At 42.4% G+C, this 15086-nt stretch overlaps 1 protein-coding gene across 17 annotated transcripts in view; it reads left to right on the forward strand.

Moving 5' to 3' along the window:
- LOC127518793 (plakophilin-4-like) overlaps positions 1 to 15086 on the forward strand; it is a 263494-nt gene that overhangs the window by 197857 nt on the left and 50551 nt on the right. For all 17 annotated transcript variants that reach the window (XM_051905907.1, XM_051905908.1, XM_051905905.1 and 14 more), the window contains 2 exons: positions 6506 to 6719; positions 14047 to 14230. In XM_051905907.1, the coding sequence (XP_051761867.1) occupies positions 6506 to 6719; positions 14047 to 14230 (398 nt within the window). The remainder of the gene's footprint in view (positions 1 to 6505; positions 6720 to 14046; positions 14231 to 15086) is intronic.

Raw genomic sequence — 15086 nt, forward strand, 5'->3', positions numbered from 1 at the left:
TGGGCGGGGCCAAGATTGCAGGCTTTGGACAGCTAGCTAGACTTGCTATCTGGTAGTTGGCCTTAGCAGGCCTCCCTGAGAGCCAGCCCATAATAAGCGGGCACACGGCAGCTAGCAATGACTACATTCAGCCAGTGAACGTTTGCCATCGAGATGTTTAGCCTTAGTAGGCCCCTCTGAAGGTGAATTCCCCCATAGTATGGTGACTTCTCTGCCAGTCAAGACTCGATTCCAGGTAGTTGGCCACTGTTGGCCTCCCTGATGCGAGTCCCCAACAGTTGGGTATCGGTGAGCAAAGTCTTGTTGTCAGGTGGTTAGCCTTTCTGGCCTCTCTGAGACCGCACGCTACTAGGTGTTGCTGGCTTGGCTAACCTAGCTCACCTTCGTATTCTAGCTATAGCCTAGTCGACCTAATAGGTCGAGCTTGTACTCTCTTCATTCTGAGGGTGGGTTTGAGTACTTGGCTTCCTAAGTCTGGTCAGAGGTTGAAGGCTTCTCTTGAGGCCTCCCAGTTAGATCAGCCCTAGCCTGTGAGCATTCCCCTCGCGAGGGTTCATTTTGAGAGTGCACGGCCTAGGATCCTAGATCCTAGGATCGTGCAGAGTAACTCCCCTCGCTTGCAAGGGTCAGTAGCACTTCGCTGAGTCCTGCCCGTTTCTAAGATCGGTCTGAGTTTGTCTACTGCCCTTTCTGCAGTCTCTGTTTCTGGATGTCTCTTCATGAGACTTCTGTGTTTAGAGACTCTGTTTCTGAGCAAACAGACAGGTTGCTGGCAGACTAGGTTACTAGTCAAGTCAAGTCAAGTCACCTTTATTTATATAGCGCTTTTTACAATGTAGATTGTGTCAAAGCAGCTTTACATTGATAACTGGTACATTGTTTGGCTGCACAGCAGCTCTTAAAGAATACTGTAATGCAGGCAGATCAAAGCACTGTTGAATATCAAATGTCAAGTCAAGTGTCCCCAACTAAGCAAGCCAGAGGCGACAGCGGCAAGGAACCCAAACTCCATCAGGTGACATCAGGTGGCAGACAAGTGGCAAATTGGTGTTAAAATGGAGAAAAAAACCTTGGGAGAAACCAGGCTTAGTCGGGGTGCCAGTTCTCTGGCCAACAGTGCTTTGTTACAATTCAGGTTGCTATCATAAGTCCAATAGGATCGCAACATTAAAAGTATTTATTTCAGTTCCATCCGATTGAGGATCGTATTGAGGATCATGCCGGTATGGACGGTTGTTGAGGAACTGTGTCGTGGCTGTCGTGTCGATGAGGCCCTCACAGTGGATGATCTAGTTGACTCAATCTGCGTTGGGGTCGTGTCAAGGTGCAGGTCCTTGGTCTCACCTGGATACGGCCCGGATCCGGTTGACTACGGTGAACCTCGGGATAAACAGAAAGACTAATATTAGCGTAGATGCCATTCTACTTCTGATGTAACGAGTACATCAGGTGTTACAGGAAGTGTTCCCGGTTCCGGCTGACCTAATTTATTCAGCCTAATAATCCTTTAACGGATTTGAAAATATAAATTGGTAATGTGTTATGTGTATGCCAGGTTAAAGAGATGCGTTTTTAGTCTAGATTTAAACTGACAGAGTGTGTCTGCTTCCCGAACAATGCTAGGAAGATTGTTCCAGAGTTTAGGTGCCAAATAGGAGAAGGATCCTGCAGTTGATTTAGATATTCTAGGTATTATCAGCTGGCCTGAATTCTGAGATCGCAATAGACGTGAAGGACTATAATGAATTAGGAGCTCGCTCAGGTACTGGGGAGCTAAACCATTTAGTGCTTTGTAAGTAATTAGCAAGATTTTAAAATCTATACGATGTTTAACAGGAAGCCAATGCAGTGTTGACAGAACTGGGCTAATATGGTCATACTTCCTGGTTCTAGTAAGAACTCTAGCTGCTGCATTTTGTACGAGCTGTAGTTTATTTATCAGGCGAGCAGAACAACCACCCAGTAGAGCATTACAGTAATCTAGCCTTGAGGTCATGAACACATGAACTAACTGTTCTGCATTGAGAGCCTTCTGTTTTTCATTGAGAGCATATGTCGTAGTTTAGATATATTTTTAAGATGGAAGAATGCGGTTTTACAGATGCTAGTAACATGGCCTTCAAATGAAAGATTGGTATCAAAGAGCACACCCAGGTTCCTAACTGACGACGAAGACTTAACAGAGCAGCCATCAAGTGTTAGACAATATTCTAGGTTATTACGTGAAGAAGTTTTTGGTCCAAAAATTAGAATCTCTGTTTTTTCTGAATTTAGTAGTAGGAAATTACTGGTCATCCAATTTTTTATATCAGCTATGCATTCCGTTAATTTTGTGAATTGGTAAGTTTCGTCAGGGCGCGAAGAAATATAGAGCTGAGTATCATCAGCGTAACAGTGAAAACTAACGCCATGCTTCCTAATGATATCTCCCAAGGGTAGCATGTACAGAGTGAACAGCAACGGTCCTAGTCCTGAGCCTTGCGGTACTCCATATTGAACTTGTGATCGATATGACATGTCTTCGTTTACTACTACAAACTGATAACGGTCAGATAAGTATGATTTGAACCATGACAATGCAATTCCACTAATGCCAACATAATTTTCGAGTCTATTTAAAAGAATATTGTGATCAATAGTGTCAAATGCTGCACTAAGATCCAGTAACACTAATAGAGAGATACAACCACGATCTGATGATAAGAGCAAATCATTAGTAACTCTAATGAGAGCAGTCTCAGTACTATGGTACGGTCTAAATCCTGACTGGAAATCCTCACAGATACCATTTCTTTCTAAAAAGGAACATAATTGTGATGATACTGCCTTTTCTAGTATTTTTGACAGAAAAGTGAGATTTGAGATCGGCCTGTAATTGACTAATTCTCTAGGATCAAGTTGTGGTTTTTTAATAAGAGGTTTAATAATAGCCAGCTTAAAAGTTTTTGGTACGTATCCTAATGATAAAGATGAATTGACGATATTGAGAAGAGGATCTATGACCTCTGGAAGCATTTCTTTCAATAGCTTAGTCGGTATAGGGTCTAACATACATGTTGTTGATTTTGATGATTTAACAAGTTTAGACAATTCTTCCTCTCCTAAAGCAGTAAATGAATTGAATTTTTCCTCAGGGACACTACAATGCACTATCTGACACGATACTGTAGTAGACGGTTGCATGGTTATTATTTTTTCTCTAATATTATCAATCTTGCAAGTAAAGAAGTTCATAAAGTCATTACTGCTGTGCTCTTTGGAAACATCAGAAGTTGAAGCTTTATTTCTTGTTAATTTAGCCACTGTATCAAATAAATACCTAGGGTTGTGTTTATTTTCTTCTAAGAGTTTTGAAAAATAGGCAGATCTAGCAGATTTTAAGGCCTTTCTGTACTCAATCATTCTCTCTCTCCACGAAATACGAAATACTTCTAGTTTTGATTTCTTCCAGCTGCGCTCCATTTTTCTGGCTGCTAACTTTAGGGCCCGAGTGTGCTCATTGTACCATGGCATTGGATTAATTTCCTTAATCTTTTTTAAACGCAAAGGAGCAACTGAGTCTAATGTGCTGGAAAAGACAGAGGCAATAGTTTCTGTTGCAACATCGAGGTCTTCTAAGCTGTCTGGTATGCTAAGGCGATGAAAATGATCAGGAAGATTATTTATAAAGCAATCTTTAGTGGTAGAAGTGATGGTTCTACCATATTTATGGCATGGAGGCAGTTTAGCCGCCTTGTCTAAATGTAGTATACACGGTTACTAGTTCAGCTAGAAGCCAGGTGGCATTCGGGGTTGACTTTGTTCCATTGAGAAGTGACTGGCTGGGGTGCCTTCAGGCCCCCTAGCCACGCTCCCTAAAAAGGGACCCCTTCTGTTGAAGTTGTTGGTTCCAGGCCTTTGTGCGGCCTTGGCAGGCCTTCATATGTAAAATATGGAGGAAGCTTTGAAGCTTATAGCTGAGGCTTTGACCGCTGGGAGCACTGTCACTGACAGCTCATTTGTGACCCGTAGGGTGAGTGGGTCTGGCATTTCATTTGAAATTGCTTGATTCTGACAGTTGTCACTGCCATACGTTGGCATGCACTCCCCTCAGCATGGCAGCGTGGGTATATCATTCCCCTAGCGTTCAGACACAGCTCGAGTTCCCTTTCAAAAGGGAACGTCTCAGGTTATGCATGTAACCATGGTTCCCTGAGAACAGGGAACGAGACGCTGCATCTCGTAGCCATGCCTTGGGGCCCGCCTGCTTACAGTCCCTTCAGATGATAAGCGGATGACATGTTATCTGGGCGCCCCTTATATACTTGTGGGTCGCATTATGATGTCATAGGCAGTATGATATTGCCGAGATTGGATATGTGTTTCAGACGCCGGTTCCCGCGGAGGCGGTTTCCCTAGCATTCAGACGTAGCGTCTCGTTCCCTGTTCTCAGGGAATCATGGTTACATGTGTAACCTAAGACGATTTATTCCCTTTCCTTTTGTTACTTTTGTATATCAAAAATAAACATCCCCTTGTTTCCTTTTTTTTAATCGCACTTTTTTTAAATTGTGACATTTTGAGGACTGAAGTGCATTCTTCCCTTATTTTCTCTTTTTACATTACTTCAATTTTTTCTGCACAAGTCAACTTGTATTGCCGTATGTACAAGTAAAATGAAATTCTTACTTGAATGCTTCTCCATAGACTATTGACAAAATAAATACAAAATACAATACTATTAAATACAAAATAACAATTGTAACTAAAATAATAATTGCCACACAATAAAGTGACACTGGCAGTAATGAGAAAATGAGAAAAATCAGAGCAAAAGTACAGTTCCATTATTGATATTACAAATTTTACTTTGTGCTGAACATTCTAATAATGCTAGGGTAGAAACTTTCCATAAATCTTTTAGTGCAGATTTAAATAGTCCTGAGCCACTTACCAATGACTGCACTGATGCTAATAATTAGTACAAAACTTGAACTAAATTGAACTGGATGATGACACCACTGTTTTCTGCAGAGTTGCTTTATAACTGATCTGAATTTGTGTAACAGTTGATGATTGTTGCAATATTGACACTTATTGAACAGAATTGAATCATTAAACTTAATAACACTATTTTCTTCAGTAGAGCTGCTTAGAGCTGATTTGAACTTTCACTTTACACAGTTGATGAACTTCACATAAGTATTGAACTGAACTAAATCAACACTTAACTGATTTTAGCTAAAAATAAAAAAAATGACACTTGTCTTTTTGTTTAGAGCTGGAGAATTGAATTCTGTTTGCATCATTGATCATTATCTTCCTGTTTATCACTGTAAAGCTGCTTTGAATCAATCTGTATTGCATAAAGTGCTATATAAACAAAGGTAACTTGACCAGCTTATATCAAGATGACATATTTTACTTTTAATGGCCGGTAGTCTTGTGTAGCTAGACCTTCAGACTGATTGCAGAAGGTCTGGACTCTAATGCAGTTTTCATTGGCCAAGGACCGCCCAAGAGGACGTTTGACTGACATGTAACGCAACCAATCACAGTTCGTTTTATTCCGCATCATGTTTAGGGGCGTGAAAATGTAAAGTCGATGTCCCAACAATAACAGATCATGTGCATCTAATAAATTATTCGTTCAGGAATGTTGTGCAAGTTTACTGCAACAATGGAGCCGCGAACTTCACATACTTTTGAAAATCCAGCATTTAGTTGATCCTGGTAAGTGCTCAGTCACAGTTGTAAACACAACAGTGTTCTTCTTCCACAAGGGGTTTTGGTGTCACAGCATTTGTTTCCAGCCGGATCATTAAAGAACGCGACACACGTCTCCCTGACATCCTGTAGAATTCAACTGATCAGATGATACCTTCAAAAAGTGTTTCCAGTTAAGTGTTCCATATGCATCAGGAGTTCAGCCAGCAGTCCATGGGCATGACGTCTGAGGCTAAGACTAAATACCTGGTACACAATGTATGATTTTGGGCTGTCCCAGACAAAAGATGTTCAATCATGGCGATTTTTGTGATCATACATCGTACAGTGAGAGAGGTTCAAAGGCGGACATTGTCATGATCTTGTGACCAAAGATAGCCAGCCAGCGATAATTATCTGACAGTGTCGGAAATTTAGCATGATCATCTCACGATGTGTTTGCTGCTACGATCTACATCTACTTGACTAGCCAATAAAAATGCAACATGAAATGGCGTCATCAACACAACATGGTGCTAAAACTTAAAACTACTTACCTCAAGCTCCTCTTTTTTTCAGCGCACATAAAAACCACAATTGCTAAAGTGTGACTCATCTTACTCTATTTGTTTACCACTAGCTATATTCTATACTATCTTGCAGTCTACATACATGTCGTACCCAAGTTTATTTGATCCAGTCATACAGTGTGATTTGTAATGATCTTGTAGGATTGCCGAAAGCACACAGTCTGTAGCAGGCATCATGCAGATTTACTGAATAGCCCCTGAGCAAAATGAAAATCTTTTATTCTTTGCAGGTGTGTCGTCTGGGTGGTATAAAACACCTGGTGGATTTGTTGGATCACAAGGTTCTGGAGGTGCAGCGGTATGCATGCGGAGCCCTGAGGAACCTTGTTTATGGCAAAGCCACAGACGAAAACAAGATTACAGTGAGAAACGCAGATGGAGTTTCTGCACTGCTCCGTCTGCTCAGAACAACAGTGAACACTGAAGTACGAGAGCTTGTTACAGGTCAGCCAGTCTGTCATTACATGTATGCACGTGTATGTGTGTGGTTTGTCATATGATCACATGGCATAGCTTGTCTCTCTTATATACATGCATTCTCTCAATACACACAATGTAGGGGAGCGCGGCGCACAAACTAACTCGGGGTTAGTTGTAACAAACGTGGTTTAAATACTTCCACACACGCTAACATGAAGAAACTTAGCATATTTACTAGTTGCTATATCGACAATATATAGAGAAAAAATTATGCCAAAATTCAAAAATCTTTACAAGATATCACTGAACATTTATTTAACAATAGCAAAAGTAAATTTCTTACTTAAGCTCATTTTTCATCTATATTTTATGTTTTTATTTAAAATGAAACAAATCTGATATTATTTCAATCTTCTATCTGTTGTTTAGCAGTTTGGGTTGTTCTTTAATGCTTCACTAACTATCAGAAGTCACTAACCAGGTTTAAATTCCAGTTGCGCAGATAGGGTTCGTTGTAACACTGCGTTACAATGTGCCCCGCTATTAGAACTATGCTATTATATACAGTTACGATACAACTGGCATAATAAACTTTTATGAATTTCTGTTGATAAACTATGGAAAAAAAGGTGAATAAAGACTGAGAGGAAGAACCTGAACATCCAGAAAATATTATTTCAAGAAATGTTCAGCATTTGTACTGGCTCGTCTATTTGTCTCGTGTTCTGTGAGAGCTGTGAGTGGAGGGAGAGGAGTGTTTTGTTCAGCTCTGTGTTTTTATGAATGTCTGAATATGTTTCTTCATCTGTTTGCCTGTATTGTTTTGACCAGTGCTGTATAGCTGTGTTTTGCAGAGTGTTCATTGTCAAACTACAAAATTATTTAAATTTGAATTTCTAAAAAAATGCTATTTTATTTGAAAAAAATAATGATTGTCTTTTATTGACAAAATATTTTAGTTTATGTATATTTTTTTAATTAAGTCGGATAAAATTTTAAGCTGTCCTATGGTCATGTTGCAACATGCCCCATCACGTTACAATGTGCCCCACCTATGGGGCATGTTGTCACATTTCACGTCCCTTCTTTCGGGGTTAATAAAGAAAAAAGTATACACTGTATTAATGAAACAAAGCCACATATTTGTACCAGACATGTGTGAAATTAATGTGGAACAAAAGAAATTCCCTGAACCTTAAGTAGATTTACACAAACTGAGAAAGTCAAAAAGCGTTAGGTTGTGCCCCGCTCTCCCCTACACCCTGAGTGTATCTGCAGAAAATGCCTAACACATTCAGCCTGTAATAGTATGAAATGGCACATATTGTTACTCTGTGAGAGCATCACACGACTTAACTAGTGGAGTTCCTGGAATTTGATAAATGCTATGACAAATAGACAATATTTTGCATAGTGCGTGCTGGTGCCTTGGTTCCCTTTCGAAGGGAACTCAACTCTGCGTTGACCGCATATGGGGAACGTCACACGTGAACCGATGTCTGAAAGCCAAGGAATCAAACCACTCCAATCCTATTGGCCGGCGACAGTCTATGACATCATCATAGCGCGGCCCGGAAGTATAAAAGGAGCACCTACAGAATCAGTCAGTATCTTTTCGTCTTTCGGGACTGTTGTGTCTTTGCCATTGTTTTCAAATCCGGTAAGGAATTTTTTTAATATGTCTGACAAATGTTTTAGGAAGTATGCTGACCCATGTCCAAGGTTTCTGACACCGGAAGATACACACAACCTATGCGTTTTCTGTCTGGGCGAGGAGCACGCACGGACAGTGCTTGAGGGCGCTGTCTGTGTTAATTGTGAGCATTTTCCTATGAAAACGCTCCGTTCTTGTCTGGCCCTCTTCTTGAGGGGAGAGGTGTCAACATCTGTGCCCGGTGGTTCTGGCCCCGCTCGTGCTGAGGCTGAGCGGCAGCTGAAATCATGGGGCTCGCAGGTGGAGCTCTCCGCGCAGTTTGAGAGAGGTGTAAATCTTTTTCAGCCCTCGGCAGCTGAGGAGGATGAGCTTCTGGATGACAATGACGTTCTGTCTTTGGTATCATCGGATCCAGGAGTGAGTGCTCTTCTGGCGGCCATCCCCAGAGAGCAGGAGATGGTGGTGGAGGAAGAAACAGGCGAGCCTGCGGCTTCCTCTAGGCCTCCCTGCCCAGCGTATGCTGAGTTACTGGAGGTTATGGAACGCGCTTCTGGCAGGCTGCAGCTGCCAATGCGGCAATGGTGGCCACGGAGAGACATCTGTGGCTGAACCTGGCGGACATCGGGGAGAAAGAGAAGGGCTTTCTCCTCGATGCCCCGGTTTTGCCCACTGAACTTTTCGGTACCTCCGTCGAGGCGGTGGTTGGAAAGTTCAGGGAGGCGAAGGCGCACTCAGCAGCGTTTAGAACCTGCATCCCGCTCAGATCCGAATCTGGGCCCAGACAGCCGGGAGGTCCTGGCCCGTCTCAAGCCGAGGCTCAGAGGCAGGGCCAGAGGTCCCGTGTTGCCGCTCGAGCGCCTCCTCCTCCTAGGAGCAAGTCGCAGAAGCGGCGGGACGCGAGGAGGAAGAAGCAGGATCGAACACAGGTGCCAGCAGCGCCGGTGATCGATCCCCTCTCTTGCGAGGGCAACTTTACACCTGCCCTCGCCCCTTCTTCCTCCGCCTCCCGGGGATTTTTGGATAACTGTTAACATGCTCAGGCGCTTCTAACAGTCAGGCTGATGGTTGGGCCCATGATGAATTTTTTCTGAAGGCCCGCCTTCTGGCTTGATAGTGAAGAAGTTCTTTTAGGCTTTAAAGAACCTTAGATTCCATCCTTCTTATGGAAAGAGTGAGGAGGAGGAGTCTTCGGTCTTCAAGCCGCAGGAAGGTAAGCTGGGACTATATTTATGTTCTAAATATGTTGACCTTGTTTTTCCTGTATAGTTTTTCCTGAGCATGTAGCCGTAAAACATTAGAAGGGTTTTTGGGCAGACTGAAGTTGTTAGGCTGGCTAGAACGATTTCTGTGCAGGCCACAAAATGGCCGCCGTTTAGCCACCTGTGTATAGAGTAGCTTCTCAGCTAGTGTTTGCTAAAATAGTTTGAGTTAGCACTCGTCACTTCAGTTATTTATGTCTAGGACGGCCCTAACCGGCCGCCTGGCATTATTGGCTTGTTAAGCTTCACTTTATTTCTTCTTTTCTGTGAAGATTTAGAGTGAAGCCCAGGCTTTGCTAAGTGTGTGGCTCTGTAGGCCCACAGCTTAGCGGCCTAGGCTAGAGCTAGGTTAGGTGTTTATTGTTATTGTTAGGTTGTATAGTTCCTAGTTCTGGCCTCCTCCTGAGGGAGTTGTTAGGCCTTATGCCCATTTCCCTTTACTTATGTAGGTGCAATTACTGAGGTTAAGAGCTAAGGTTGCAGGCTGTTACTAGCCTCCCTGGTGCTGTTTCTCAGGTGGTAGGCCCTTATCATTGCGTAGATAAGTTTATGCAGTGTATGCTAGGCCCCACTCTCTAGAACTTTTTTCAAATGCTATGATTTGTCGTTTCCCTGAGCCCCTTGAATTAACATTCAAGTTTGAGTTACGGTGCAAGCTTTTTAGCTTCCGTCCTCTAGGGTTCAGTACAGATCTGTAGTTCTGTTTGGTGAGAGCATTTATCCTCTTTGGGATGGCATGCATTTACAAAGCTTTTGTCTGCTTTGAGTTCTAGTTTTGCCCTACATGTATGTGAGCTTTACTCTAGTGCTGCCACAGGTTAGCACCTGTTCTCAGAATAGTAGGCTTGTGTTAGCCTCTATTTGAGAGCATGGTGACTTTTGCACTTCCCGGTTAGGGTTTGGTGCTTCACTGAGTGCATCACCTGTTGGATTGCACACTCAGGTTGAGTGTAGAGAGCCTCTTTTTCAGTTTGGTTTCTGTTAGCTCCCGCTAGGTGATCATTGCCACAACAGCTCTATTGCATATGACTGTAGGAGTTGTAGGCTCTAATGTATTTAGCCTCCTTCTAGTTTACAGCTTGGGTTTACAAGTGTTGTTGGTATATGGTCATGAGTTTTGCTCACTTAGTTTAGCACTGCCACAGGTTTATGCTTGTGTCTGTTTGAGGTAGTAGGCCTTGTAGGCCTCCTTTAGACCGTGATAGCATTTCATTGTACCCCTATTATGGTACATTGCATATTGGAATGTGTAGGCTTAACCACTGGCTGGCACCACGTGTGGCTGGAGTTGTAGGCCCTGTTTAGGCCTCCTTTCGGATTACATGTTGGCACAGTTCTGTTTGGGTTTTGGATGACCCATCACCTTTGATGTGGTCATGACTGCCACTAGCTGATCCACGTGTTTACAAGTTGTAGGCCTTCTAGGCCTCCTGTGTAGCATGTTGGAGTTCGGTTGTGTACTCCTCTCACTCTGAGAGTAAAAAGTGTTTTTACTGAGTACGTTTCTGAGTGGCTGACCTCTCAGGGTGTGTTTTTTTAATTAACCTTACTGTGGTTCGGTTTTTCTACATTTACTTCCTTGAGCATGGTTTATGTTTATCCTTTAGCTCTAGTTGAGCTAAGTAGCTACCTCGTAAATACGTTGGTTCTATTTTGCTCCTAGAACTTTAGTGGCCACTAGATTAACGCCGCGTGTTTTCAAGTAGTAGGCCCTCGGGGCCTCCTTTTTAGAACATGCTGGTGTATGTAATAGTGTACTCCTCTCGCTGAGAGAGTTAGAGGTGTTTTGTTGAGTACACTGCTGGTTGGCCAGGGCCCCAGGTGACTTATTAACCTCCTTGTAGTTCAGTTGTTTGTCCTTCCTGGAGCTTGAAACACTGCCACGAGCTGACGCCACGTGTCTGACTGAAGTTGTAGGCCCGATTTTTGGGCCTCCTTTAGTTCATGATGGCGTATGTTGTACTCCTCTTGCTTTAAAGAGTAAAAAGGTTCTTTTACCGAGTACACTGCTTGTTGGATTGTGTTAGGTGGACTGTTATGTGGGCACTTTACAGTCTTATCTGCTAATTGTGTAGTTTCTACTTCACGTAGAACTTTGTCATGTTGTATGCCCCTCTTTGGCCTCCATGATTATGTGCCTACAGTATGGTCTATCTGTTAGGTTGAGCTTTGTACTCCCCTGTTAGGGTTGTTTATAATAGTGCTTAGCTCCCTAAGCTGATCATTGGTAAGGCTTCCATGAGGCCTCCAGTTGAGGATCAGCCCCAGGCTGGTTTGTGCTCCCCTTGTCAGAGTCTCTTAGCGCACAGCCTCCTCAGTGCAATTTTAGGCGCAATTTTTAGATCCTAGGATTGAGCGGATTGTACTCCCCTCGATATCAGGAATCATAGCATTCAGCTGAGTTCTGCTCTCCAGGATGCCCGTCTCTATGCATGGGTTTGAATTGCTTACTGCCTTTCTCGCAGTTGCTCTTACTTGCTGTCTTCTCTGAAGAATGTGTTGTTGAGACTCTGTATTCAGATAGGGTAGGCCAAGACTGAGTTTGTCCTATGTCAGATTAGGTCGGTCTCCATGGTGGCATTGGGGTGACTATGTCCCCCTTCTAGTGTCTAGCCGGGGTTCTCTTCGGTTCGTTGGCCACATTCCCTTAAAGGGACCTGCTTTCTGCAGAAGTTTTGGTCCCAGAAGCCTTTGAGCAGCCTTGGTAGGCTTTCTACGGAAGGCCTCTTTGAGGTTCAGCTTCGGCTGTTGGCCGTAGGGAATGCTGTCACTGACAGCCTTTGTGTGACCCGAGGGTGAGTTGCTATCTGGCATTTCTCCTGAAACTGCTGGACGTTTGTCTAGCTATCTTGGCATGCACTCTCCTCAAGCATGGCGGCGTGGGTATATCGTTCCCCATGTGCGGTCAACGCAGAGTTGAGTTCCCTTCGAAAGGGAACGTCTCAGGTTACTCATGTAACCATGGTTCCCTGAGAACAGGGAACGAGACTCTGCGTTGCTTTGTCATGCTTTGGGGCTGCAGTCCCTCAAGACGATAAGATACTGACTGATTCTCTAGGTGCTCCTTTTATACTTCCGGGCCACACTATGATGATGTCATTGGCTGTCGCTGGCCAATAGGATTGGAGTGGTTTGATTCCTTGGCTTTCAGACATCGGTTCACTTGTGACATTCCCCATACCAGTCAAGTGAAATCAGTATCAAAGTCCATTTTTGTGCTGCACAAGTGGCACAGATGCTGCATCTAAAACACTATTTAGATGTATTCACACTGCAATTACAATGGCGTAAATAATGCTATGTGATTGACGTTTTATAAAATTATATTTTTAATACTAAAAATTGATTTATTTCAGTAGGTGGTGTCAAGTCACTGTCTTAATGAATGAGTTATTGAGTCATTCAACTGCCTTGTTCAAATAGCTGATTCATTCAGGAATGAAGCAAATGACTGTCTCTATGAATGTATTATTGAGTCATTCAAAAATGCTAATTTATTCAGGAACTAAACACTTTGTGTTGCTCGGAGATGCATAATGGTTCTGTTGCAGCTTTGATACTATTTCATTTTATGAAATAGAGCAAAAACATACAATATTGACAATATTTTGTCTAAGGGGCTGTTTACATGACACTATTTTCAAATAAAAACGAAAAACTTTTTATGCTTTTTGGCCGTTAATTTACACAAAAAAAGCATTTTGGATTGTGAGTATATTAACTTATCTGTAGATATCATTCTGAGAAAATTGTTTATCCAAAAGACTGGTCTGGTCACTAATTTGAATGGGCTCCTCCCTCTCCTACAGAAATGTAATGGTTATTTCTACTTAATATAATCATTGCACTCAATATTTTGTCTAAATACTGCCAAAAACTAATTTGATTTAGTAATGACAAAGTTAAAAAAAAACAAAAAAAAAAACAAGAAAGAATAATGTTAAAATCAAATCCGGGTTTAGAGTGCAGAAAGGGAACGTCTCAGTTACTGATGTAACCACTGTTCCCTGATGGAGGGAACGAGGTGTTGTGCCCTTCCTGCCACAACTCTGAATAACCTGCTGAAGTGGTCAAGATGCCATCTCGGCTCCTCAGCACAAACCTTAATGTGTGGAGCATACTGGCCTCCTTTTATTCCTGTATGTCCGGAGAGTGGCCAGGCATGCAAATTCCACACGCCAAATTCAATGGCCTTTTCTGAATATGTCAGAGGGGTTTGGGACTGCCAAGGGTGACACCTAGTGTCTAACTCATTCGACACAATGTCTTGTTCGCTCTACCAGGGAACGGAAGTTACAACAGTAACAAAGACATTTCTACTGCTGGATAGACTGCAGCCTTTACCTCCATGTTTTGAGCCTGATGGTCAGACTACAACCCCTACCTTAATGATTTCAGCAAGTTCTATTGTAGCATGTGAACTAATTTCTGTGTGTAGGTGTGTTGTGGAATCTGTCTTCGTGTGATGCAGTGAAGATGACAATCATTCATGATGCCTTAAGCAGCATGACTAACACTGTGATCATCCCTCACTCGGGCTGGAGCAGCACTGATTTCCATGATGAGCAGAAACTCAAGTTGCACTCTTCACTCGTGCTCTGCAACACCTCTGGCTGTCTCAGGTAACAAAACACAGTGCCAGTTCATGGATGAGTGGTATAGAGTCAGAATATTTTTAATTCATATTTACAAAACATTATTAATAAATGTGTGACATAATTCATTAAAAAATGAATATTGTTGCACAGTTTGTTTAATTTACAACGGACTGTGTTTTTGCAAATGAATAACACAAAACATGTTTTGAATAGTTAAAAAATCTTTTGATTAAAAATGTTTGGTTTATCTTAATTGATAAAAGGGTATTAAGTGGAAAGTTGGAAAAAAAGTTTGAAAAAGTACAGTATCTTAAATGATCAATGAATAACAATTAGATCTGGAGAGAATTAGCAGAAAGTCAGCTTGTGTGGTCGGAGATCCTTTTTCCTGTTCATACACATTCCAGGGCCCAGTTTATGGCCGGGCCCCTCTCTCTTTATGGCGGGCAAAGGTTTGCTACATTTTGATTGGATCTTGGTGGACCAACACAAACAAACTGTCCAACGCCATCAGATAAAGGTGTAATGACAACATCCAGACACCTCTTAGAGGGCAAGAAGAAGACCTCTTGTACCAAGCCTGGGAAGGACAGGACTTCTCATTGGTCCACATGCAGTTTCTGCCCTTCACCCATCTAGGGACTACTTCCTAAGGTTGGCCAGAGACTGCCATAAAAATTCCTCGGGACCTCAGCAGCAATGGGTGAAACAAAGAGAGATCACAAAGATCCATCCAAATCCATTCAAAACTATGTTTGAAAGCCTTAGAACTGATGCAAACTACACATCCATTTCATACTTATTCACAGAAATAAGTATTCTCAGTGACAGCTATTTGTAATGCAACATCAGACACAAATTCAGCTGTTAATGTACAATT

The sequence above is a fragment of the Ctenopharyngodon idella genome, chromosome 9 (genome assembly GCF_019924925.1).
Source record: "Ctenopharyngodon idella isolate HZGC_01 chromosome 9, HZGC01, whole genome shotgun sequence".
NCBI lineage: Eukaryota > Metazoa > Chordata > Actinopteri > Cypriniformes > Xenocyprididae > Ctenopharyngodon > Ctenopharyngodon idella.